The sequence below is a fragment of the Mercenaria mercenaria genome, chromosome 11 (genome assembly GCF_021730395.1).
Source record: "Mercenaria mercenaria strain notata chromosome 11, MADL_Memer_1, whole genome shotgun sequence".
Classification (NCBI taxonomy): Eukaryota; Metazoa; Mollusca; class Bivalvia; order Venerida; family Veneridae; genus Mercenaria; species Mercenaria mercenaria.
In genome coordinates, this window is record NC_069371.1 from 81,306,670 (window position 1) to 81,333,372 (window position 26,703).

The 26,703-nt window shown below is 36.9% G+C and overlaps 1 protein-coding gene across 3 annotated transcripts in view; it reads left to right on the plus strand.

The window, feature by feature from the left end:
• LOC123531465 (GATOR complex protein MIOS-like) overlaps positions 1–26,703 on the plus strand; it is a 49,344-nt gene that overhangs the window by 14,998 nt on the left and 7,643 nt on the right. For all 3 annotated transcript variants that reach the window (XM_053517917.1, XM_053517919.1, XM_053517918.1), the window contains 11 exons: positions 6,365–6,490; positions 7,673–7,748; positions 9,281–9,479; positions 12,981–13,174; positions 13,769–13,938; positions 15,221–15,289; positions 15,956–16,028; positions 16,830–16,971; positions 17,776–17,817; positions 20,727–20,892; positions 24,285–24,393. In XM_053517917.1, the coding sequence (XP_053373892.1) occupies positions 6,365–6,490; positions 7,673–7,748; positions 9,281–9,479; positions 12,981–13,174; positions 13,769–13,938; positions 15,221–15,289; positions 15,956–16,028; positions 16,830–16,971; positions 17,776–17,817; positions 20,727–20,892; positions 24,285–24,393 (1,366 nt within the window). The remainder of the gene's footprint in view (positions 1–6,364; positions 6,491–7,672; positions 7,749–9,280; positions 9,480–12,980; positions 13,175–13,768; positions 13,939–15,220; positions 15,290–15,955; positions 16,029–16,829; positions 16,972–17,775; positions 17,818–20,726; positions 20,893–24,284; positions 24,394–26,703) is intronic.

The window sequence follows — 26,703 nt, forward strand, 5'->3', positions numbered from 1 at the left end:
ATCAGAAACTTATTTTCACAATAATGAAATAATGATAAACTTACTTAAAGAAATATGCAAGTTTTTTATTTTTTCAAAGTCTGTCTGGAGAATTGTGATATTTCAGAAAATTGCGACTTTTACTCATCTAAAGCTTGCAGAATACTATAAATAACATTTGTCTAAAAATTGAAAACAGTATGTGCATTTCAAAGTTACAAAGCAAAGCATGAAAAAAAGTCACTTTTGGCAACATATTGAAAATGAAAATTCAGTACAGATGGAACACAATAATTTTAAGTTCAAATAATGTTGATTACATGAATACAAGAAACCCAGTTTCCAATTAGAAAAATATTGTTTGTCAGCACAAAAAACTCCTGAAGTTTTCACTATACTTGTGTTTTATTATCATTATTTTCAATATTATTACTGTATCTTTAATTATCCTTTATTCTAGGATTAAATTCCTGGGTTGACGTACCATCATAAAACCCAAGCTTTCATGTTTAAAAGAAAATAAAAACACTTCCGATTATAAACACAAGTTTATTTTTGTACCCCCCGACAACAAAGTTGTAAGGGGGGGGTATACTGGTTCAGGTTGTCATGTCTGTTGTCTGCCTTGTTTGTCGTATACGCAATCTTGTGGACATCTTCTTATCCTTGACGAATTTAATGAATTCACATAATGTCAGTCAAACATTAGTGTGCATGGATGTTAGTTTTAAAAAATAATTGCAGAGTTATGGGACTGGTTTTGTTGTTACATACTTATACATAAACATTTGGGGCGCACCTCCTCATCCCTTGACAATTAATGAAACTTCACACAAGTGATCAGTACCAACAGTAGTTGGCATGGGGCATGTTAGTTCTTTTAAAAAAAAATTGGAAGAGTTATGGATTATAGTTTTTTGTTATATACATATACATAGGACACATGTTCTTCTGCGCACATCTCCATCCCCTTGACACTTTAATGAAACTTCCAAAGTGATCATAACAACGTAGTTGTGACGGGCATTAGGTTTTATTCAGTAAAAAAATTTGCACTGGTTATGGACATTGTTTTTTTTACTATACTGTAACAAATAGACACAAATCTTGTCAACCATCTACTCCTCATCCATTGACACAATATTATGAAACTTCAACATGTGATCAATAACAACAGTAGTTTGATGGGTCATGTTGGTCTGTTCGCGACAAAAATTTGCAGAGTTTTGCGACTTTGTTTCTTGTTAACATTACTATGTACATACATCGCATATGCAATCTTGTGCGTTGTCTGATTACATAACCTTACCACATTAATAACTTCCACAAGTGATCAGTAACAACCCTGTTGTGCATGGTGCAAGTTACGGTTTTTTAGATAAATATTCTGACAATGTTCTGGACTTTGTTTGTACTTACTGTATTACAGTTATATACATACAGTCCATAATTATGCAATCTTAGTGCTCAAATTGCAATTATGTGTCAGTGCATGCGGGGTACATTCTCCTTTATGATAGCTCTAGTTCGTTTAGGATAAGTGTGGATTGAAAGACGGTCATGGTGGCTTAAGACTTCAAAACGTTAAATGGCGATTGAAGTTGAAAATCCTCACAAAGGGCGCGACCCGGGCATGCCTTAGATAATTCGAACCTCGTTGCGCCAAAAATATTGTACAAACACTATGCCATGCCATCCCCCGTACCCCTCGGTACGGTTAGCGAGGTAGAACCAGGCACCACCTTTGGTACCATATAAGAACCAGGTACTTCCATGTACCATATACAAACCAGATACCCCTTTGGTACCATACACGAACCAGGTACTTCCATGTACCATATGGTACTTCCATGTACCATATACGAACCCGGTACCCCTTTGGTACCATATACAAACCAGGTACCCCTTTGGTACCATACAGTAACCAGGTACTTCCATGTACCATATACTTACCAGGTACCCCTTTGGTACCATACAATAACCAGGTACTTTCATGTACCCTATACGGACCAGGTACCATTGGCGCAACATAAACCTAATAACAACAAATGTAACCTATGTAAATGGTTGAGCAACTATAAGAACGCCTAGCCCTTTTCGCTCTCTGGCCAATTCTTATATGCTCGAAAAAATGAACCATAAAAATGAATTTTGAACCCACGAGTGTCACCAACCCCGTTGAATGGCGGCGGCTGGTCAGGGACCCATGAGTATGCAAAAAGATTTAGTAATTGACAGTTAACAACTCAGTATGGCATGCCCAAGTCGCACCCAGACGCAAGAATTTTCCGCCACAAAATAACAAAGAAATAACTTAAATTTCTTTTTATTTCCCCCAAAATTCTTACAATACTAGTTTTTAGAACACGTTCATTCAATGAATCCAAGTAATATTCCAGAACGGATTGTATGACGTGTTTTAGGCCCTAAAGACACACACTTCTCTTGCACCACCAAGCGACGGACAAATTGCTGGGTAACTTCGGGTTAACCTTGCCTCTGCTACAACCTGTTATGTGATGAAGTCCCCGATTATCATTCGGTAAAAGGATGTCACTAATACTGAATGTGTGACATGCAAATCCCGAGTGTATGACATATGACAATGAGCGCCACCTGCATAATTCCATATGGTACTTTCATGTACCATATACGAACCCAGTACCCCTTTGGTACCATACACGAACCAGGTACTTCCATGTACCATATACAAACCAGGTACCCCTTTGGTACCATACAGTAACCAGGTACTTCCATGTACCATATACTTACCAAATACCCCTTTGCCATAAAGACGGATCCCAAGATTCTCCTTATAGCTAAATCCGTAGCCTTGCCAATACAAAAACTATGCGTTTGAAAGTTTTAGTCTTAAACCTACGAAAAGATGTGCACTTGCGCAATATAGCCGAAAATTGATATCAAGTAGCGTGACTACCATTTTGTGAACAAATCGTGTGCCTTCCAAACCCAAACTTGCGTTCAAATGAGTCAGTGCCGACTCAGTTGTTAATTAAATTCAAAAGGTATACTGATCGTATCCGAAGTATAACAACGATTTGTTTTAAATGAATGCATCATGATCTGAACCGAATTGATACGTTCAAGAACAATGTTTTTAAATTGTATTGTTACATTGTGCTTCGCCGACGCGAAATAGTCAAGAAAACCGTACAACTAATCAGAACATGGTCCGGAATCTGAAGTGAACCTAAGAAATAGGGCCTACTGAGATTGTTTTTTTTTTTTTTTTTTTTTTTACCGAGATTTATTTATTTATTTATTTTTATGCCCGCCGAAGGGAGGCATATTAGTTTTCAACTGTCAGACCGTTAATTAGTTCGCTCGCTCGTCACAACGTTAACTTTGTGCATGAAGGCGCCTTACTCGCGAAGCACTGCACCCAGGACCCTCAAACCTCACATGCTGAAAGTACTTATTGAGTACACGACCCCTACCGACCCCGGGGTCACCAGGTCAAAGGTCAAGGCCACCAGGTCAAGGCGCTGCGGGGCACCCGCCACCTCCAGTGACAGCTCTTGTTTTTATTTTATTTATTTTTTCTATAAAGAAACCAGCACACATTCATAAATATATATGTAGGCAATATCCCCACTCGCGTCAAACCAAAATAAATGAAGCAATTTCCGATTATTTCACGAATTGGACCTAAATTCAAATAAAACTTAAATGTATCAAAAGAGGAATTAAATTCTTCATTGATTTATGTAAAAATCCAAAATTACGAATTGTTCTGGTGATATAAACCTATGTTTGTACTATGCCTACCCGCAAGTGATAAAACCAGTAACTTTTATATGACTGAACTGTGATTTATCCTCCATTATTTTGGTCCTTAATATTAAAAAGTTTTGTCATTTGGACTGCCAGTCACAAACATAAAACAATCCGACCATCAAATTATTTTGACTGCCAAGAACTGCTTATACCCTATATTTACTAAAAACAACAATAATAAAATCATTTCAAACTACGAGAACCTGTTAATACACTATATGCTAATAAATACTACCTGTCGCAACAGTTCTATTTATAGACTCGTCAGCCAAGATCTGAATTGCTAATTTAACTGTTAATACTACTACCTAAATAACGGACCATTCCATTATTAATCGATGACCAGGAAAGCGCACTACACAGTGTACTAGTACATGTATGTACTTTAACACGTGTAAAATTTTTGCCAAATAACAGTTAACGCCAAGTTTTTAAATTGCTGCCGTACGTTCATTATTTAATATTTTCCTATTCTGATTTTTGCATTTTGCAATCCAACATCTGAGCTTTATGCATATAGTATGTTACATTTATTTACTTTTTAGACAAACGAAAAATTAAAGAACGCGCTGTATGAATTCTTAAACATGCAATTTCATTAAAATCGACCGTTTTTGTAGAATTTTGTCTGTATTTCTTTCATTATCCTATTCTAACTGTTATAGAATTCAAACATTATCATTTCACAAGCGGTGATGAAAATATTAAACTTTAATAGTAAAAAATGAAGGTACCGTACGCATGTTTTTATATGTATATATACGCGGCGCCTACGGACCACGATGTTACTGTTTTAAACATGGGTGAAAGTTTTCAGTATTAATACTGAATTCAGTATTTTGAAGATTTCTTCTTCTATACAAGTGATAGGAAAATTAGTGCTGTCAGTATTGAAAGTCTTGATTTCAGTATTTTGAAGTTTGAAAACTTTCACCAGAGTGTTTATGATTATTACCTGTGCAAAGCTGACACTTGCAACTGCGTTCGTCTGGTTGATTACTAAATATATACTATGAAGGGCTCTTTCACATACCTACTGCTTGCTAAGGTCACCCGCCGGTCAATGCGTGCCATCATAGCTCCCTATTCTAATTTATAAACAAACGTGCTGGCCAATAGATTTATTCGTTAAAATATTTTGACAAAATTTCATGGAATTCCGCTTTATAGGATAATTGACTATAACTTATCCCTTCGACGTTCGATTGAACCAATATTGTATTACAGTTGTTTGAATGACATTCTATCGTACCGGTGTTTAAAACCCGGGAGTGAAATCTGCTAACTCCACCGCACCCTTTTTATTCGCCCCTACTTATTCTGTTATATATATATACATTGTGTGTGTTAAGCTTGAATGAACATGCAAAGTAATAACATTCTAGAGTAAACATGTAATATTAATATTTTGCATTATAGAATTTGGGATGAATAAGACTTGGTCAAAATAAAGAAGTCTCATTTCCTTTGTTTACGCGGTCCTATGTACCGCAATTTGAAACCGAATTGTCATCTGTGATAATAGCTTGAGTAGATCTACTACATTCAGTAAAGGGCAGAATTTTCTGTCTTACTAACGAAATAACTGCTGACACATGAGACTCACGAATAATTTGCTGGAAGTCGATAAAATTACCTCTAACATCCTCCATCCCATCTGCGGCGTTTCTCTTATACCTTGCCGGTACCCAATGCTTCTTGTTTTTTGCCACCTGGCATAACAATTGCTTAGCTTATTTGGTATTTATGTCTTGTTCTTAAAACGGCCTCGTGCTGAATGGCAAATCGGAAGCATGGCAAACACGTGACTTTTCTTTTTAAATTATCGTCTGCTACGAAATCTCGCGATACATACCATAGCAATGACTTAGCGTTATGGCAACCGGTGCAAACTTACGCACAAACAATTAAATTGGAATTTAGCCAGAATAAACAAGATTAATTGGAAGGATTAATCTATATTATATAATATAATAATAATATTTTTATTATTAATATTATCATTATTATAACATTAAAGTAATACTTATTATCATCTATATAATATCAAAATAATGATTAATATTTTTAACATTCCACATTCACTGAAGAAAAATTAATTTCTTTCAACTCCACTGCACACATCTTCATGGTCTAGTTGGGGTCCCTGCTGTGCTAATTGCCCTCTAATCAGTTACGGTTACATAATCGCTGATCAGCAGCAGATAAGATGGGAGTTGTATATTGGATTTGGGGGGGGGGGGGGGGGACACTTATATAGTAGTGAATCTAGGCCTTTAAAAACTCCTGTTTAAAGTTTTGTGTGCAAGTTACTATCTCCAAAACTAACGCAGGTACTGGACTGAAACTCTATAGATATTTAAACATTTAGGATAATATTCCTGCTTCTGGGACAACAATTCGAATAGTCCAGCATTGGCTGTCTTATGGACAGCTCTTGTTATAAAGAGAAGTGGATAACTTAACTTTGCTGAAGTCAAGTGCAGGTTGGGGATTTCTTAACCAATATGGCAAGTTAGGGTATTACAAGGAATTTATACCAGTTTCTTGCAAAACATGAAATTAACCTTGATGTATTTATTTACAGAGTTTATCACCTTGTATGAAATTATCCTGGGTGTTTAGTCGGAAGATAAGTATACAGGATTGTGGAACAGAATTAGACATGGCAGCCCGAATCAAACTGAGGGCTCTACAGGGATACGGTTTACATGTAAGTGGGTATCAATGATGAATAATCTTTCGCCTGCTGGCGGCGAGTGATTTTGCCTTTGCGACCAGTGCAGACCAAGATCAGCCTGCACATCTGTGAAGTCTGATCATGCTGATCATGGTCTGCACTGTTCCCTATTTAGTTAGTAAATTTTCAGCGAACATCCCTTTGCATAATAAGTGGTACTGCCCAAATGAATGATGGACCAGTCCATTTTAGAAATTAAGCAGGGTAAAAGGTAAACATATTTTATTTTCTTATAGCTAATGAAACATAACAATTATATTATTACATGATTTCATATAGAAATCACTAGTCCGTACTTCGTGCTATTTACTGTCTGTAGTCAAACTACCTCTGTGGGCTGAAGTAAAAACTTGAAGAAAAAATTTATTTCTTGTGTTATGTAATAAAACCTTTATTGAATGGCTTGCTGGTAAATCATTATATATCTTGCCTTTTGCAATTTTCTGTAATTTCTGTAAGTCGCGGGATGTCACATGATGACCATGTGGATTTCCTCAATACAAAATGTTAAAAATTTAGCATTCTGTTATTTGAATACTCCTGTTATTTGAATATTTTGTCCTGACAAATAGGTTATTCAAATATCTGAAATCCACTGTAAGATATTTTATGTTGCTGACAAACATCTAATACATTTGTGAATCATGTTTCTATACTATGGAAAAGGCCTCATGTTGTATTCTATCTTATGTAATGAAGTTATTATAAATTATTTAAAAATTATAGGTAATTAGCAGTTTAAAAACATAATAAATTCGAAATATCTATCTAACTTATTTTCAGATCTTCATCAGAATTGGCCTAAATTACTCAACTTTGTATTCTAATTCTGACAAGAAAAAAGAGAGTTTATGTTAGTCATGTGTCGAGAAAAATCAAATAATTTATGTTGGTGTGTAAAAATGGCTGATGGAAAATAGAGCATTTTGTGACTAAGATTTTATCCAGTCATTTAAGAGAACATTGCTGCTATTTAATCAGTTATTGGTGATCGGACATTTTGTATTTTGCATAGAACTGTGTGTTAGTAACAGAATTCAATGTCCACTGTATATTGATTTCTGATTTTTTGACAGTTTCAACTTGTATTCATGTTAAATCTATATAGTATAGAATTATGGACAGTTCTAACTTATATTCATGTTTAATTCATAGAGTACAGAATTATGGAACAATGCAGTTGTCGTGGCAGATGAACCACACCTTCATGCACTATGGCACTGGCTAGACTGTATCCTTAATTTTGTTCTAAGACAAGTTTGGACTGAGCATAAAGTGTAGGTTCAGTCTGGCACTGGCTAGACTGTATCCTTGATTTTGTTCTAAGACAAGTTTGGACTGAGCATAAAGTGTAGTTTCAGTCTGGCACTGGCTAGACTGTATCCTTAATTTTGTTCTAAGACAAGTTTGGACTGAGCATAAAGTGTAGGTTCAGTCTGGCACTGGCTAGACTGTATCCTTGATTTTGTTCTAAGACAAGTTTGGACTGAGCATAAAGTGTAGGTTCAGTCTGGCACTGGCTAGACTGTATCCTTGATTTTGTTCTAAGACAAGTTTGGACTGAGCATAAAGTGTAGTTTCAGTCTGGCACTGGATAGACTGTATCCTTAATTTTATTCTAAGACAAGTTTGGACTGAGCATAAAGTGTAGTTTCAGTCTGGCACTGGCTGGACTGTATCCTTGATTTTGTTCTAAGACAAGTTTAAACTGGGCATAAAGTGTAGGTTCAGTCTGGCACTGGCTGGACTGTAGCCTTGATTTTGTTCTAAGACAAGTTTGGACTGGGCGTAAAGTGTAGTTTCAGTCTGGCACTGGCTGGACTGTATCCTTGATTTTGTTCTAAGACAAGTTTGGACTGGACGTAAAGTGTAGGTTCAGTCTGGCACTGGCTAGACTGTATCCTTGATTTTGTTCTAAGACAAGTTTGGACTGAGCATAAAGTGTAGTTTCAGTCTGGCACTGGCTAGACTGTATCCTTGATTTTGTTCTAAGACAAGTTTGGACTGGGCATAAAGTGTAGTTTCAGTCTGGGGCACTGGCTAGACTGTATCCATGATTTTGTTCTAACACAAATTTGTACTTGGTGTAAAGTGTAGTTTCAGTCCAGACTTACATCATCCTGAACAGGAGGTCAAGGATTCGATCCCTGGCCGCGTCATACCAAAGACGTAAAAAATGGTACTAGCAGCTTCCTCGCTTGGCGCTCAGCATTAAGGGGATAGTGCTAGGACTGGTCAGCCCGGTGTCAGTATAATGTGACTGGGTGGGGTATCATGCCACATGTCTACGGCGTGATATTCCAGTGAGGCAGCACTATAAAGTTGGGCATTGTGCTCACTGCTACAAGTAGACACTGTCGTTTATATGACTGAAAAATTGTTGAAAAAGACTTTAAACCCGAACACACACACACACATCCTGAACAGTGACACAGCTCAATGCAGTACCGGCTTATTTTGTGAAGTCAGGGTCCCCACATGGCCAAGGCACTGGCATTATCTGGTAAATATCATCTTTACGGAATGACTTAGATGCTTTTGAAATGGCAAACTCAGCATTCTGCTTGCCTTAAATCCCATTTGCTCGCTCACTTATGCGTGCATTTATTCAATAATCCTGTTAAAAAGCATGCCGTATGTGTTGCTTTAGATTAAGTTTACTTTAAACGGAGAGCAGTTTTTAAATATTGTTTTTGGCTGTTAAACTAAAATTGTTATAAAAGATCATTTATTAACACTTACTTATCCTTGACCTATGTACAGTATCAACAGCTATCTTACATGCTGATGAAGCTCCGAAGAAGCCAAGGTCTTCCCGGTATATCGGTGTGCTTGATTTACTAGCTCAGGAGCAGGCAAACCGGCCTTGTGACTTTGCGCTGAATTGTTGGCAGTACCCAGATGGACTGAAAAGTAATAGTCCAGAAAGAAAATTGGTGTACCAGTATAAAAGTGAAGCCAGGCAAGTATAGAGAACAGGGGTAACAGTACCAGTATAAATGTGAAGCCAGGCAAGTAAAGGGAACTGGGGTACCAGTATAAAAGTGAAGCCAGGTAAGTATAAGGAACTTGTGTGTACCAGTATAAAAGTGAAGCAAGGCAAGTATAGGGAACTGGTGTACCAGTGTAAAAGTGAAGCCAGGCAAGAATAGGGAACATGTGTACCAGTATAAAAGTGAAGCTTGGCAAATAGAGGGAACTGGTGTACCAGTATAAAAGTGAAGCCAGGCAAGTATAAGGAACTGATGTACCAGTATAAAAGTGAAGCCAGGCAAGCATAGGGAACTGGTGTACCAGTATAAAAGTGAAGCCAGGCAAGCATAGGGAACTGGTGTTCCAGTATAAAAGTGAAGCCAGGCAAGTATAGGGAACTGGTGTGCCAGTATAAAAAGTGAAGCCAGGCAAATATAAGGAACTGAAGTACCAGTGTAAAAGTGAAGCCAGGCAAGCATAGGGAACTGGTGTGCCAGTATCAAAAGTGAAGCCAGGCAAATATAAGGAACTGATGTACCAGTATAAAAGTGAAGCCAGGCAAGCATAGGGAACTGGTGTACCAGTATAAAAGTGAAGCTAGGCAAGTATACGGAACTGGGGTACCAGTATAAAAGTGAAGCAAGACAAACATAGGGAACTTGTTTACCAGTATAAAAGTGAGGCCAGGCAAGAAAAGGGAACTTGTATACCAGTATAAAAGTGAAGCTAGGCAAGTAAAGGGAACTTGTGTACCAGTATAAAAGTGAAGCCAGACAAGTATAGGGAACGTGTGTACCAGTATAAAAGTGAAGACATGCAAGAATAGGGAACTTGTTTACCAGTATAAAAGTGAAGCCATGCAAGAATAGAGAATTTGTTTACCAGTATAAAATGAAGCCAGGCAATTATAGGGAATGTGTGTACCAGTATAAAAGTGAAGCCACGCAAGAATAGGGAACTTGTGTACCAGTATAAAAGTGAAGCCAGACAAGTATAGGGAACTTGTGTACCAGTATAAAAGTGAAGCCAGGCAAGAATAGGGAACTTGGGTACCAGTATAAAAGTGAAGCCAGACAAGTATAGGGAACTTGTGTATCTGTATAAAAAGTGAAGCCAAGCAAGTATAGGGAACTGGTGTACCAGTATCAAAGTGAAGCAAGACAAGCATAGGGAACTGGTGTAGCTGTATAAAAGTGAAGCCAGGCAAATATAAGGAACTAATGTACCAGTATAAAAGTGAAGCCAGGCATGAATAGGAAACTGGTGTACCAGTATAAAAGTGAAGCAAGACAAGCATAGGGAACTGTAGCAGTATTAAAGTGAAGCCAGGAAAATATAAGGAACTGATGTACCAGTATAAAAGTGAAGCCAGGCATGAATAGGGAACTGGTGTACCAGTATAAAAGTGAAGCAAGACAAGCATAGGAAACTGTAGCAGTATAAAAGTGAAGCCAGGCATGAATAGGGAACTGATGTACCAGTATCAAAGTGAAGCAAAACAAGCATAGGGAACTGGTGTAGCCGTATAAAAGTGAAGCCAGGCGAATATAAGGAATTGATGTACCAGTATAAAAGTGAAGCCAGGCAAGCATAGGGAACTTGTGTACCATTAAAAATGTGAAGCTAGGCAAGTATACGGAACTGGGGTACCAGTATAAAAATGAAGCCATGCAAGCATAGGGAACTATTGTACCATTGAAAATGTGAAGCCAGGCAAGCTTAGGGAACTTGTTTACCATTAAAAATGTGAAGCCAGGCAAATATATGGAACTGGGGTACCAGTATAAAAAGTGAAGCCAGACAAGTATAGGGAACAGTGGAACCTGTATAAAGTTGAAGCCAGGGAAGTATAGGTAACTTGTGTACAAGTATAAAAGTGAAGCAAGACAAGCATAGGGACTGGTGTAAAAGTGGAGCCAGGCAAGTATAGAGAACTGGTGTACCAGTATAAAAGTGAAGCAATACAAGCATAGGGAACTGGTGTACCAGTATAAAAGTGAAGCCAGGCAAGTATAGAGGACTGGTGTACCAGTTTAAAAGTGAAGCCAGGCAAGTATAGGGAACAGGGGTACCTGTATAAAAGTGAAGCCAGGGAAGTATAGGTAACTTGTGTACCTGTATAAAAGTGAAGCCAGGCAAGGATAGGGAACTGGTGTACCAGTATAAAAGTGAAGCCAGGGAAGTATAGGTAACTTGTGTACCTGTATAAAAGTGAAGCCAGGCAAGTATAGAGAACTGACATACCAGTATAAAAGTGATGCCAGACAAGAATAGGGAACTGGTGTACCAGTATAAAAGTGAAGCCAGGCAAGTATAGGGAAATGGTGTACCAGTATAAAAGTGAAGCCAGGCAAGTATAGAGAACTGACATACCCAGTGATGCCAGGCAAGTATAGGGAACTGGGGTACCTGTATAAAAGTGAAGCCAGGCACATTTAGGGAACAGGGGTACCAGTATAAAAGTGAAGCTTGGCAAATATAGGAAACTTGTATACCAGTATAAAAGTGAAGCCAGGCAAGTATAGGGAACTTGGGTGTCAGTATAAAAAGTGAAGCCAGACAAGTATAGGGAACTTGTGTACCAGTATAAAAGTGAAGCAAGGTCTGTAGCTTCATTATAAAGTCCTCCCCCAAATTTGTTCACATTTGGACATTTGGCTCCCTTTTAGGGGGTCTTTAGAGTTAAAAAAAGAAAACCTTCAAATGTCTTATTCTCATAAACTTCTTGTTGAATTTTCATGGAACTTTGTCAGTATCAGCTTTGTTAGATCTTCTTCCAAATTATTCAGATGGTGACACAAAGCCCCATTTCGGAGCCACTGATTTACACTAAACACAGTCCTTACCATTTATGATACAGTGTGTCGTACATGTACATATATTAAAGTTCAGAAGAGTCAAGGTCAGGTGAATGACTTTGGGCCAACATGGCCCTCTTGTTTACTTTTGTGATTTTTTTTCGTACACCTGATGAAAATTCTCTATGATCTTTTCATCAGACAGTCTGCTAAGCTTTATTGTGGCAAATTTTGACAAGCATTTATATCTCTTTTCAAGAAATTATAGTTTTTGCTCACCTCAGCATGAAATGTTAGGATCCATGGATGTCTGTTTGTAGTCCACAGTTTCTTTAAAGAACATCTAGTAAATTACAAAGCCAGTTTTAACAAACTTTCTGTGTAATGTTCCTTTGGTGGACCCCTTTCAAATTCCTTCAAATCCAGGCCATTCTTGAAAATTTCTTGAAAAAACATTGCCAACATGTGGTAGATTTTCCTTGTATGGCTTTAAAGGAAACTTTTCAAAGTGATATCCCAAAAAATGTTCCCTGGATGAGCCTTACCAAATGACTACAGATTAGATTGCGTTGTTGAAAAAACAGTCCCCCAGGGGGGCGAGGCAGAGTTCATCAGTTTTATTAATCTCTGGTATGAAAACTGTGTTCTTGTTAAACAAAACATGTTGTTGAATAGAGCTTTTTTTAACTCAGGTCTCGGGCACTGCAGTTTTGTGGATGGTGTTGGTTCGGCAAGGAACAGAATGATCCCATTGACCCACTGTCATCACTCTTGAATTGTCTGGTCAGTGAGAACCATGAGTATGAGAGAGCAGCAGCCATTGCATTGTTCAACTTAAAAATAGGAACAGCGGTCAAAATACTCAGTTGTGAAACAGCTGTTAAAGGTATTAAACCAAGATTGGTTTGTTTAAGACATCATTTGAACACATTATTTGACTTCTGTCTTAAAGGTACTTCAAGTAATGTTTGACTTCTGTCATAAAAGTATTTCAAATAATCATTGACATGTGTGTTGAGACTTCAGGAGGAAGCTGTAAGTATATTATATCATTAAGGCCTCTGTTCATATACACAGTACAAGGGTTGGATGGAAAACTGTCCATTATTATTTTATGAGTCAAGAGACAGCAGAAGAGACTTTTCAAATTGCGACATTTTGCTCTGAACTCCACTTCTGTGCTGTACAATTTTTATCATTTCATTGCAGTATATGTTATAGGGAGATAAAGTGAGCATATGTTATTAGAATTGAAATAATGTTTAGAAAAATCGTGTTTTATTTAAATTAATGCACTCTGTTCATATACACAGTACAAGGGTTCACGCTCATGAAATTATTCCGCGGACGTACAACCTCTTTTCTTGTATTAATAACATTAAAACTTATTTTTGCTGTACATTATTTCTTAATTGTATCTGATAAAGATATTTCCACACTTTTCTTCTGCATTGTTTTGGGGAATATTGATCATTTTCAGAAAATCCTGTGTTAAGTATGGTTGCCATGGCATTGTCAGGTTTTACAGAGGAGAAGAATGCACTGTGGCGTAAAACCTGTACAGATCTGAGTCAGACGTTAGAACATCCGTATCTCCGAGCAATGTTTGCATTCCTTGCTAGCGATAAAGACAGCTATGATGATGTTCTGGTAATATACAGGGCCACATCAATCTTTGTTTGGTGTTTGGAATTAAGACATGGACTGAACAGTACTGAAAATATTTAGTGGTCTTTTACTTTTGCCCATTTGCTTAAAGTATACTGTACCTTGGGTAGTTTTTGCATAGGTTTTATTTAGTGATTTCATTGATAGCAACCTCCTTCATGGTGGAAAGATTTGGAGAAAGATGACTATTTGTGTTTATGTTATGCAAATCAATATTTAGTAATGTATTTTTCTTACCACATTTGGTTACTGCAAAATCACAACAAAATTTAGTATCGCTGCTCATACTGAAATTAAGATTTCACTAAAATTTGACCTCTATGGCCAGCTCAAGTGAAAAATGATTGTTCAGTAACCTAGTCATTATATGACTAGACCAAATGGCTCCTGTGCTGGTTCCTTCAGTATAATTAGGCCTTATCATAATGTGTGGTTGTTGTTTAAGAGGCACATCTCCAGAATAATGTGAGTTATTTCGGTATTGAGAAAATAGTTTCATTTGTTAGGTTTTGTTACGTAAAAGAAAGTTTTATAAAAACATTTTGGTAAAATATACAAAAAATGTATCGCCTATGTTTGTCATGCAGTGAAAAAAATTCTATATATAACAAATATTGTTTAGGTGCTCTTTCCCTTTTTCTCATAAAATTTCAACATAAATGATATTAATTGGTAGTTTTTCAGCTCGTCTGATTTTTGAAAATGTCTAAGTTTTGAAAAAAATCTACGAGTTATTGTCATCAATTGATCGTCTGTTTTGGCGTTAGTGTCTGCGTTGGTTAAAATTTTTGTTAGGTCCACTTTTTCTCACAAACTATAACAGCTACAGCTTTGAAACTTTGCACACTTGTTTATCATCATTAGGGGACTACGTAGGCCAAGAACCATAACTCTGATATGCATTTATGTCAGAATTATGGCCCTTTTTGTACTTAAATTTTTTGTTTAGGTCCACCTTTTCTCAAAAACTATAAGAGCTATAGCTTTGAAACCTTGCACACTTATGTATCATCATCAGGGGACTATGTAGGCCAAATACCACAACTCTAACCTGCATTTTGTCAGAATTATGGCCCATTTTGCACTTAGAAAATCTGAACTATAACTCTTCTTACATATTGTCCAGCACTTGCAGATGAGCGATGGCACCCACAGATGGTGCTCTTGTTGATATTTTAGAGCTATATCAATCTGTTTTAAACATTTTGTTGTTAACTGAGATGCATGTCCAATCAAGATGGATTGTTTTATTTTGTTATTTCAGAAAGGTGACCCATGTATGGCTGTAAAAGATCGTGTAGCATTTGCGTGTATATATCTAAATGATGCCAAGGTATGTGTCGGCACATCGAGTCAGTTGCCTGTATATGTCTGTTATTATGTTGTTTGAAGTGTGTAAACACAAGCAGATATTTTAAAATATGCATAAGCAACCTTCAAACAACACATAGTTTATCTGCATAGTTTGTTTGTAGGATAAGCCCGTCTGCTTAGCTCGGTATGGAGAGTTGGATCCTAGGATGAGGTGTTGTTCTCCATGACGATTTGTTAAAAGACATTGTGCCAGAAATCATTCACCCTCCACCTCTGATTCATGTGGGGAAGTTGGCAGTTACTTGTGGAGAACAGGCTTGTACTGGTGCAGAATCCAGGAACACTGGTTAGGTTAATGCCTGCAGTTACATAACTGAAATACTGTTGAAAAATGGTGTTAAACCAAAAAGAAACAAACAGATATTTACAGGATAGCATTATCATAACAAATTGAATTGAAAGCACTTTGAAGTCAAGTTTCAGTATATGTTAGTGTTACATTCACCAGTAAGTGGAAACTATTTGTAACACAAAATACCTTAAAATGTTTTATATGTTCCATGTTATAATTTCGATCTGGCCTTTCAGTCCTAGTTATGTTTATATATATTACTTATTTTGTTATAATTCCCTTTTCCTTTTATGAAAAGAAGAGAAATGATTTTGTATGAATTTAATATTTCAGTTGTCCAGCTACCTCAGTGAACTCTCCAAACACTTAAAAGAGACAGGCAATCTAGATGGTATATTGTTAACTGGTAAGTAAATGAGTTTAATGTAGGACAAATCAAAACTAAAAACTGAAAAGCAATAAAAAAACTGATCACTACCTCAATAATAAAGAGAACCTATACAAGTCCACACAGCATATTTAGGATATGGATAAAATCCCCTTTCCCACTACTCATACAAAATCCCACCTGCTCATTTTGATCAAATAAGCACCCCTTTTAATAGTTAATGGTACTGTCCAAATTGAAAGATGGACAAGTTCATTATAGAAATTTAGCAGGAGAAGGGTTAAATGAATAAAATAATCAATTCTAAATGGAATAAAGTGAACATTTGGATTTATTTGGAAAAAAGGACAAGAGGGCATTTTGTCCATGTTGGTCTAATTGAGCAGGCCGGATTTTGTTTGGGTGATGGGAGGGGGTGGAATGGTGATTTTTTACATATCCAAAATAAGCTGTGTGAACTTGTGTAGGATCTCAAGTAGTGAGATGTTCTTTTCTGTTTTTGGTTTGGATTACTGCATTAACCTAGGATTATACTTACAGTTTTCTAATATTTTAACCCATTGCTTGTATGAATAGAATATATACCATATTGCAGATAGAAAGGAAAAAATGCTAATGGAATCTGATTTTAAGGATCGGGTAAGACCTTTTTATACCTGTTTCAGATCAATTAGGGTATCGGTTTGCCCTTTCCCCCCACCCTCTCCCCAAAACAGATAAAAATGGGTACTCCAAACAGGTGTGCCGAGTTGTATAATATTACTAGTACCAAATAAATTCCACATTACCATAAATCATTCTGATTATATTTTTTTTCAGGTTTGACAAATGAAGAAGGTCTTCAGTTACTGAGTAAATACGTGGATTATACATGTGATGTGCAGACAGCGGCACTCGCTGTTATATATAGCTCACCTAGTGAGTTAAGTAAAGATGAACTTGTGTTAACCTGGATTGAGAGGTACACAGTTTGATTATCTTTTACTAATTGTACTAATTGACAATGTAGAGTTATTTATTCTAACACTAAGATTTTCTTTTATATAAACAAAGAAGGATTTTACCATGTTTTGTCTGGTCGATTAAAACACATTTCGCAAATTGACCTACTTTTGGCTATTCCGGTTTATTGTGTCCATTTACGCCTAAAAAGGATTCCCGATTAGTATCCCTTCCAGGTGTAATTCAAACATGTTAGAATAGAAATAGATTTTAGTTTGGCATGCGTTGTTGCAGAGCGCATGTTTTGGATTGCTCGCTTCAAGGTCACACTTGGGGGTCAAAGGTCATATGACTTTGTTTTGTGTCCGTTCTGTAACTCTTGAACTGCTTGAAGGATTTCGAAGAAACTCGACACAAATGTTTATTACATTGAGACAACATGTAGAACGCATGTTTTGGATGGCTCGCTTAAAGATCATGGTCACACTTAGGGGTCAAAGGTCATATGATTGTCGCGTGTCTGCTCTGTAACTATTGAACTGCTTGAAGGATTTTAAAGAAACTTGGCACAAATGTTCATCACATTGAGACAACATGCAGAGTGAATGTTTCGGATGGCTTGCTTCAAGGTCAAGGTCACACTTAGGGGTCAAAGACCATATCTTTGGGCGTATATTGCTCCGCATTGCGGTACTCTTGTTTGTAGTTTAAACCAGGCACTCACAAAAATGTTCTTTTATGTTTATGAAGATACTGCAAGTTGTGTATATTTTCAAATATGAAATTTGGAAATAATAGATCTTTATTGGATTTTGTTTTACAGCTATAGAGAATTACTAGATAGATGGCAGCTCTGGCACCAGAGGTATGTCATTTTGGCGAAGCTATTTTAGTTGTGTGTAAAAGGAGTTGGAAACAAAATGACAAAAATTTTCATTGAAGAAAATACATTGAAATCTTCCCTTTAATTGATACATCTGCCTTTCGCAGATGTAAATAAGGTTTTAGCTCTGTATCAAGGAAATGAAAAAAGAACTGAAAAAAGTCCACTCTTAAACTGCAGTTTTTGGTCATTTACTTTCCTTCGCCCTGAAACAAAGGCACTGAGAACATAAATGTACACTGTATATAGAGAGCATGTTGAACTGGTTTGCTGGTACAGTTATAAATTGATATAAAGCCTAGTTGTGCATAAAGTGGGTACAGCCTGCTTGCATTCCCTTCTTTTGTTGTTGAGTTACTGCCCCTAAAAGACAATTTTTTTCATAATTTTTTCTAGTATTCTTTTCTAATATCTGTAAGTGGGATTCGTTTGAAACTTTAAAGGGGCCTTATAGCTTATATAATATTCCAGATTTATGGCTACAAGGGGCCTTATAATTTTATTGCCTTCATATTTTACCAGATTTATTGCTGAAAGATTTTTAACTGAATAATGGCCCTTTGATGATTATGCATAAAAGTCTGCATGGCCCCATTCTCAATTTTAGTGTTCTGCATATATTAACATTAACTTCCTAATTTTGTTTCCTTAAAAAAACCCACCATGTTTTAGCTAGTATTAATGCATAAGGGAGACATAAATTAACAACCAAAAAAAATATGCATTTAGTTTTATCTTCGAAGTTCTTTGAACCTGGAACTATTCAGAGTAAACTCTTTTAAACGGCATTGTCAAGTTCCTATTTATATACAATAAATGTATATACAGTATGCTTGAAGAGTAGGTTCTCTGATATCAATTACAGTTTTCCTTAAGTGTGTTTAAATACCATTAGCTTACTGTTACAGTAATAAATCACTAGAAGTGTGATTAAGATATATATATGCATGAAGGTAGTAATTAGCCGGATATGCCTCAGTGGTCCACTCAAATGTAGTCCATATCGATATATAGTGCAATTTTCCTGCCTAGTAAAGACCATTTTCATGCCAGATATAAGCTTTATTGATGCTTGATTGTAAAGCGGAATGTCTGCGGATGATTTTAAGCTACATTATATGCTTCAAAAGTTGAGTTGAAGCTGTTTGGTAAAAGTAGGTATTTCCTAGTGTCTACCTATGCAATATTAGCGTTTTCATCACGTGTCTAAGTCACATGATCATGGTTTCACTGCATTATGGTCAACTCCATATTTTTTTTAGTATTTTTAGCTCACATGTCACAAAGTGACAGTGTGAGCTTTTGTGATCACGCAGCGTCCGTCGTCCGTGCGTCCGTCCGTGCGTCCGTGCGTAAACTTTAGCTTGTGACCTCTCTAGAGGTCACATTTTTCATGGGATCTTTATGAAAATTGGTCAGAATGTTCATCTTAATGATATCTAGGTCAAGTTCGAAACTGGGTCACGTGCGGTCAAAAACTAGGTCAGTAGGTCTAAAAATAGAGAAACCTTGTGACCTCTCTAGAGGCCATATTTTTTAAAAGATCTTCATGAAAATTGGTCAGAATGTTCACCTTGATAATATCTAGGTCAAGTTCGAAACTGGGTCACGTGCCATCAAAAACTAGGTCAGTAGGTCAAATAATAGAAAAACCTTGTGACCTCTCTAGAGGCCATATTTTTCATGGGATCTGTATGAAAGTTGGTCTGAATGTTCATCTTGATGATATCTAGGTCAAGTTCGAAACTGGGTCAGCTGCGGTCAAAAACTAGGTCATTAGGTCTAAAAATAGAAAAACCTTTTGACCTCTCTAGAGGTCATACTTTTGAATGGATCTTCATGAAAATTGGTCAGAATGTTCACCTTGGTAATATCTAGGTCAGGTTCGAAACTGGGTCACGTGCAATCAATAACTAGGTCAGTAGGTCAAATAATGAAAAAACCTTGTGACCTCTCTAGAGGCCATATTTTTCATGGGATCTGTATGAAGGTTGGTCTGAATGTTTATCTTGATGATATCTAGGCCAAGTTCGAAACTGGGTCAACTGTGGTTAAAAACTAGGTCAGTAGGTCTAAAAATAGAAAGACCTTGTGACATCTCTAGAAGCCATATTATTCATAAGATCTTCATGAAAATTGGTCAGAATGTTCACCTTGATGATATCTAGGTCAAGTTCAAAACTGGGTCATGTGCCATCAAAAACTAGGTCAGTAGGTCAAAAAATAGAAAAACCTTGTGACCTCTCTAGAGGCCATATTTTTCATGGGATCTGTATGAAAGTTGGTCTGAATGTTCATCTTGATGATATCTAGGTCAATTTCGAAACTGGGTAGCTGCGGTCAAAAACTAGGTCATAAGGTCTAAAAATAGAAAAACCTTGTGACCTCTCTAGAGGCCATACTTTTGAATGGATCTTCATGAAAATTGGTCAGAATGTTCACCTTGGTGATATCTAGATCAAGTTTGAAACTGGGTCACGTGCCATCAATAACTAGGTCAGTAGGTCAAATAATGAAAAAACCTTGTGACCTCTCTAGAGGCCATATTTTTCATGGGATCTGTATGAAAGTTGGTCTGAATGTTCATCTTGATGAGATCTAGATCAGATTCAAAACTGGGTCAAATGAGCTCAAAAACTAGGTCACTATGTCAAATAATAGAAAAAAAGGACGTCATAGTTCAAAACTGGGTCATGTTGGGACAGGTGAGCGATTCAGGACCATCATGGTCCTCTTGTTTTATTGCTTAAAGACAGACCTTTAAGACAGGGTAGTCTCGCAGGAAGTGAAAGACTAGAAATGCTGATAAAATATGTTATGAATTGTTATTTTTACATAGAAAATAGTAGCGGAGGCATTTAATACCATCTAGCCTATATTTTCTGTTTCAGGGCTAAATTTGACATAATACGACATTCTGTTGATAAAACACGAGTGCCGAGTCAGGCATTTGTTAGTTGTAACTTTTGCGGAAAAACGATTGCGTGCAATATGGCATTGGCGGCAAGGTCAAGGCCAAGTGCCTACAGCAGTCTGCCACCAACCAACAGACCAAAGGTAGGTGAATTTATATATATTTTTGTGATCGCGCGGTGTCCGTCGTGCGTCCGTGCGTCCGTAAACTTTTGCTTGTGACCACTCTAGAGGTCACATTTTTCATGGGGTCTTTATGAAAGTTGGTCAGAATGTTCATCTTGATGATATCTAGGTCGAGTTCGAAACTGGGTCACGTGCCATCAAAAACTAGGTCAGTAGGTCTAAAAATAGAAAAACCTTGTGACCTCTCTAGAGGCCATATATTTCACAAGATCTTCATGAAAATTGGTCTGAATGTTAACCTTGATGATATCTAGGTCAAGTTTGAAACTGGGTCACGTAGGATCAAAAACAAGGTCATTAGGTCTAAAAATAGAAAAACCTTGTGACCTCTCTAGAGGCCATATTTCTCAATGCATCTTCATGAAAATTGGTCAGAATGTTCATCTTGATGATATCTAGGTCAGGTTCGAAACTGGGTCAAGTGGGGTTAAAAACTAGGCCAGTAGATCTAAAAATAGAAAAACCTTGTGACCTCTCTAGAGGCCATATTTTTCATGAGATCTTCATGAATATTGGTCAGAATGTTCACCTTGATGATATCTAGGTCAAGTTCGAAACTGGGTCATGTGGGGTCAAAAACTAGGACAGTAGATCTAAAAATAGAAAAACCTTGTGACCTCTCTAGTGGCCATATTTCTCAATGGATCTTCATGAAAATTGGTCAGAATGTTCACCTTGATGATATCTAGGTCAAGTTCGAAACTGCGTCATGTGCGGTCAAAAACTAGGTCAGTAGGTCTAAAAATAGGAAAACCTTGTGACCTCTCTAGAGGCGATATTTTTCAATGGATCTTCATGAAAATTGGTCAGAATGTTGACCTTGAAGATATCTAGGTCAAGTTCTAAACTGGGTCATGTGGGGTTAAAAACTAGGTCAGTAGATCTAAAAATAGAAAAACCTTGTGACCTCTCTAGAGGCCATATTTTTCACGAGATCTTCATGAAAATTGGTGAGAATGTTCACCTTGATGATATCTAGGTCAAGTTTAAAAGTGGGTCACGTGCCTTCAAAAACTAGGTCATTAGATCAAATAATAGAAAAACCTTGTGACCTCTCTAGAGGCCATATTTTTCAATGGATCTTCATGAAAATTGGTCAGATTTTTTTATCTTGATGATATCTAGGTCACATGTGCTCAAAAACTAGGTCACTATGTCAAATAATAGAAATAACGATGTCATACTCAGTTGAACACTGGGTCATGTGGAGATAGGTGAGCGATTCAGGACCATCATGGTCCTCTTGTTTAAACAAAGTTTTTAATTTTTCAGTAGCATGTGATAAACAGACATGAATTACTAAAATGTTTATAGATGTATGTTTTCAGAAATAACCCTGTAATTGATCCGGCGTCTGTGGTGTTGGCCAGATGTCTCATCATATTGGCCCTAGGCCTCATGATATTGCCCAAGCCCACCCCCCATTCCTTGTGCCAATATGACAGATCAGTGATCTTTTACTGAGTCATCAAACATGTGTTTTAAATATCTTATTACATTATCAATTTTAAATGACCTTAGTTTAATAGATCAAGATGGCGGCTTGCTGGAAAATAATTGCCTAGCTTTAGCATTCTTACTGACAATTTTGTGGTGTCATTAAACTTACACACAAGAAATAAATGTTGGACAAGGCCATATGAAAAATATTTCCATCAGGCTAAGTTATAATGAAACCATGAACCATGAAATACGTTTTAGGAGCATGGATAAGTAAAAGTTTTTATTGATATTAGTTAACAATAGCTTTTATTTCTGCAGGACTTTTTTTCCAGATTCGCCTTTTACAAAATACTGTGAAATCATTTAAATTCGCTGGCATGAAATTTCGCGCAAACGTGAAGAAGGACTGTTTTGTGTGGGCTTTAATTTGTGCATTTTCAATTTTAGAAATGAAAACATAATTAAAAATAATAATAGCGCGGTCTTAAATTTGCGCATCAGTCCTAGCGCAAAATACGCGAAAATTCATCCTACGCGAATGAAAATGATTTCACAGTACATGATTTTTAGCTCGACTATTCGAAGAATAAGTAGAGCTATCCTACTCACCACGGCGTCGGCGTCACACCCTGGTTAAGTTTTTCGTACCAGTCCACATTTTGACAAAGTCTTTTGAGATAAAGCTTTGAAACTTTCAACACTTGTTCACCATCACCATGTCCAGTTATAGGCAAGAGTACATAACTCTTTCAAGCATTTTGACTGAATTATGGCCCCTTTTGACTTAGAAATCTTGGTTAAGTTTTTCGTACCAGTTCATATTTTGACAAAGTCTTTTGAGATAAAGCTTTGAAACTTTCAACACTTGTTTACCATCACCATGTCCAGTTGTAGGCAAGAGTACATAACTCCATCAAGCATTTTGGTTGAATTATTGCCCCTTTTTGACTTAGAAATCTTGGTTTTTTCGTACCAGTCTACATTTTGACAAAGTCTTTTGAGATAAAGCTTTGAAACTTTCAACACTTGTTTACCATCACCATGTCCAGTTGTAGGCAAGAGTACATAACTCCATTAAGCATTTTGGCTGAATTATGGGCCCTTCTGACTTAGAAATCTTGGCTAAGTTTTTCATACCAGTTTATATTTTGTGTAAAGTGTTTGACATATGGCTTTGAAACTTTTATATCTTGTTCAGTATTATAGTCTCTATCAATAGGCAAGAGTACATAACTCTGTCATCTTTTTTGGCTGAATTATGGCCCTTTTTGAACTTGGAAATTGGTTTTGTTTTCGTATATGTCCATGTTTTGTCAAGACTATTTGACATATGGCTTTTAAACTTTAAACACTTGTTTATCATTATGATTTCCATCTGTAGGCAAGAGTACATAACTCTGACAACTATTTTGGCTGAATTATGGCCCTTTTTGGACTTTGAAATTTTTGTCAAAACTATTTGAACTGTGGCTTTGAAACTTTTAACACTAGTTTATCAACATGATTTCCATCTGTAGGCAAGTGTACATAACTCTGTCAACTATTTTGACTGAATTATGACCCTTTTTGGACTTGGAAATTAGTTAAATTTTTCATACAAGTCCATATTTTGCCTAACATATAACTTAACATATTTGCCATCATGGTCACACATTGCCATTTAATGCAAGACTAATCGAAATCCGCAAATACAGGAACATTTTTTGTTTAATCCATTTTTTTCTTTTGTCTGAAAATCTATGGAAATATTTTGACCCCATTCTTCAATCAATTCTTCGAATAGTCGAGCGCGCTGTCATCCGACAGCTCTTGTTTAAATGATTTTGTAAAAAAGCACTAGATGAAGCTAAAAATAATTTTCTCTGTGTGATAAAATGAGAATAACTCCATTTCTTGTTTCAATGTAGATTACATGTTGTCCTGGATGTAGGAAACCTCTGCCTCGCTGTGCTCTGTGTCTGACAAATCTTGGAACACCCTCAGGCTCCGGTCTGTGTCTAATCAAGGACAAATCAGGTAAGAAAACTTTTGCCTCGTTGTGCTTCATATTTGACCAAACTTGGAATACCATGACTCTGATCTGTGTCAAGTTAGGTATGAAAACATCTGCCTTTCTGCTTAATATCTGACTAAACTTGGAGCACCATCCAGAATGTGGCATAGTAAGGATTACCTTTGCCTCATCGAGCTTGAGCTCCAGTCTGTGTCATATCAAGGGTCAGTTAGGAAAAAAAACAACTTTGCCGTGCTTTATGCCTTATAGCCATTAATTTCGAAAGGGATATGAGCTAACTTAAAATCAAGTAAATTTACCTTCTTAAATTTATATTTTTAGCTCACCTGTCACAAAGTGACAAGGTGAGCTTTTGTGATCGCGTGTTGTCCATCGTGCGTCCGTAAACTTTTGCTTGTGACCACTCTAGAGGTCACATTTTTCATGGGATCTTTATGAAAGTTGGTCAGAATGTTCATCTTGATGATATCTAGGTCAAGTTCGAAACTGGGTCACGTGCGGTTCAAAACTAGGTCAGTAGGTCTAAAAATAGAGAAACCTTGTGACCTCTCTAGAGGCCATATTTTTCAATGGATCTTCATGAAAATTGGTCAGAATGTTCATCTTGATGATATCTAGGTCAAGTTGGAAACTGGGTCACGTGCAATCAAAAACTAGGTCAGTAGGTCTAAAAATAGAAAAACCTTGTGACCTATTTACAGGCCATATTTTTCACGAGATATGTATGAAAGTTGGTCTGAATGTTCATCTTGATGATATCTAGGTCAAGTTTGAAATTGGGTCAGCTGCGGTCAAAAACTAGGTCAGTAGGTTTAAAAATAGAAAAACCTTTCGACCTCTCTAGAGGCCATATTTTTCAATGCATTTTCATGAAAAGTAGTCAGAATGTTCACCTTGATGACATCTAGATCAAGTTTGAAACTGGATCACGTGTGGCGATTTTTTTCATTGCATCTTAATAAAATTTCTCTTGATATTCATCTTGATGATATCTAGGTCAAGTTCGAAACTGGGTCAACTGCGGTCAAAAACTAGGTCAGTAGGTCTAAAAATAGAAAAACCTTGTGACCTCCCTAGAGGCCATATTTTTCAATGGATCTTCATGAAAAATGGTCAGAATGTTCACCTTGATGATATCTAGGTCAAGTTTGAAACTGGATCAACTGCGGTCAAAAACTAAGTCAGTAGGTCTTAAAATAGAAAAACCTTGTGACCTCCCTAGAGGCCATATTTTTCAATGGATCTTCATGATAATTGGTCAGAATGTTCACCTTGATGATATCTAGGTCAAGTTCGAAACTGGGTTACGTGCGGTCAAAAACTAGGTCAGTAGGTCTAAAAATAGAAAAACCTTGTGACCTCTCTAGAGTCCATACTTTTCAATGGATCTTCATGAAAATTGGTCAGAATGTTCACTTTGATGATATCTAGTTCAAGTTCAAAACTGGATCACGTGCCTTCAAAGTCTAGGTCAGTAGGTCAGATAATAGAAAAACCTTGTGACCTCTCTAGAGGCGATATTTGTACCCCCCGACAACAAAGTTGTAAGGGGGGGTATACTGGTTTCAGGTTGTCTGTCCATCTGTCCATAGACATAATCTTGTGCGCACCATCTCTCCTCATCCCCTTGACACAATTTAATGAAACTTCACACAAGTGATCAGTAACAACAGTAGTTGTGCATGGGGCATGTAAGTGTCTTTCAGAAAAAAAAATTGCAGTTACGGGACTTTGTTTTTTGTTACTATACTATATACATAGACACAATTTTGTGCGCACCATCTCTCCTCATCCCCTCGACACAATTGAATGAAACTTCACACAAGTGATCAGTAACAACAGTAGTTGTGCGTGGGGCATGTTAGGTTCTTTCAACGACAAAAGTTGCAGAGTTATGGGACTTTGTTTCTTGTTAACATACTATGTACTTACAGTCTGCATTATGCAATCTTGTGTGTGCCTAATCTTCCGAACCCTTGCGCACAATTTAATGAAACTTCACACAAGTGATCAGTACCAACCCTAGTTGTGCATGGTGCATGTTACATTCTTTTAGATAAATATTCTGCATAGTTATTGGACTTTGTTTTTTGTTACTATACTGTATACATACAGTCTATATACATACAGTCCACATAATTGTGCAATCTTGTGTGTGTCAAATTGCAATGTACTGTGTCAGTGCATGCGGGGGTTACATTCATCACCTTTAGTGATAGCTCTAGTTTTCATGGGATCTGTATGAAAGTTGGTCTGAATATTCATCTTGATGATATCTAGGTCAAGTTTGAAACTGGGACAACTGTGGTCAA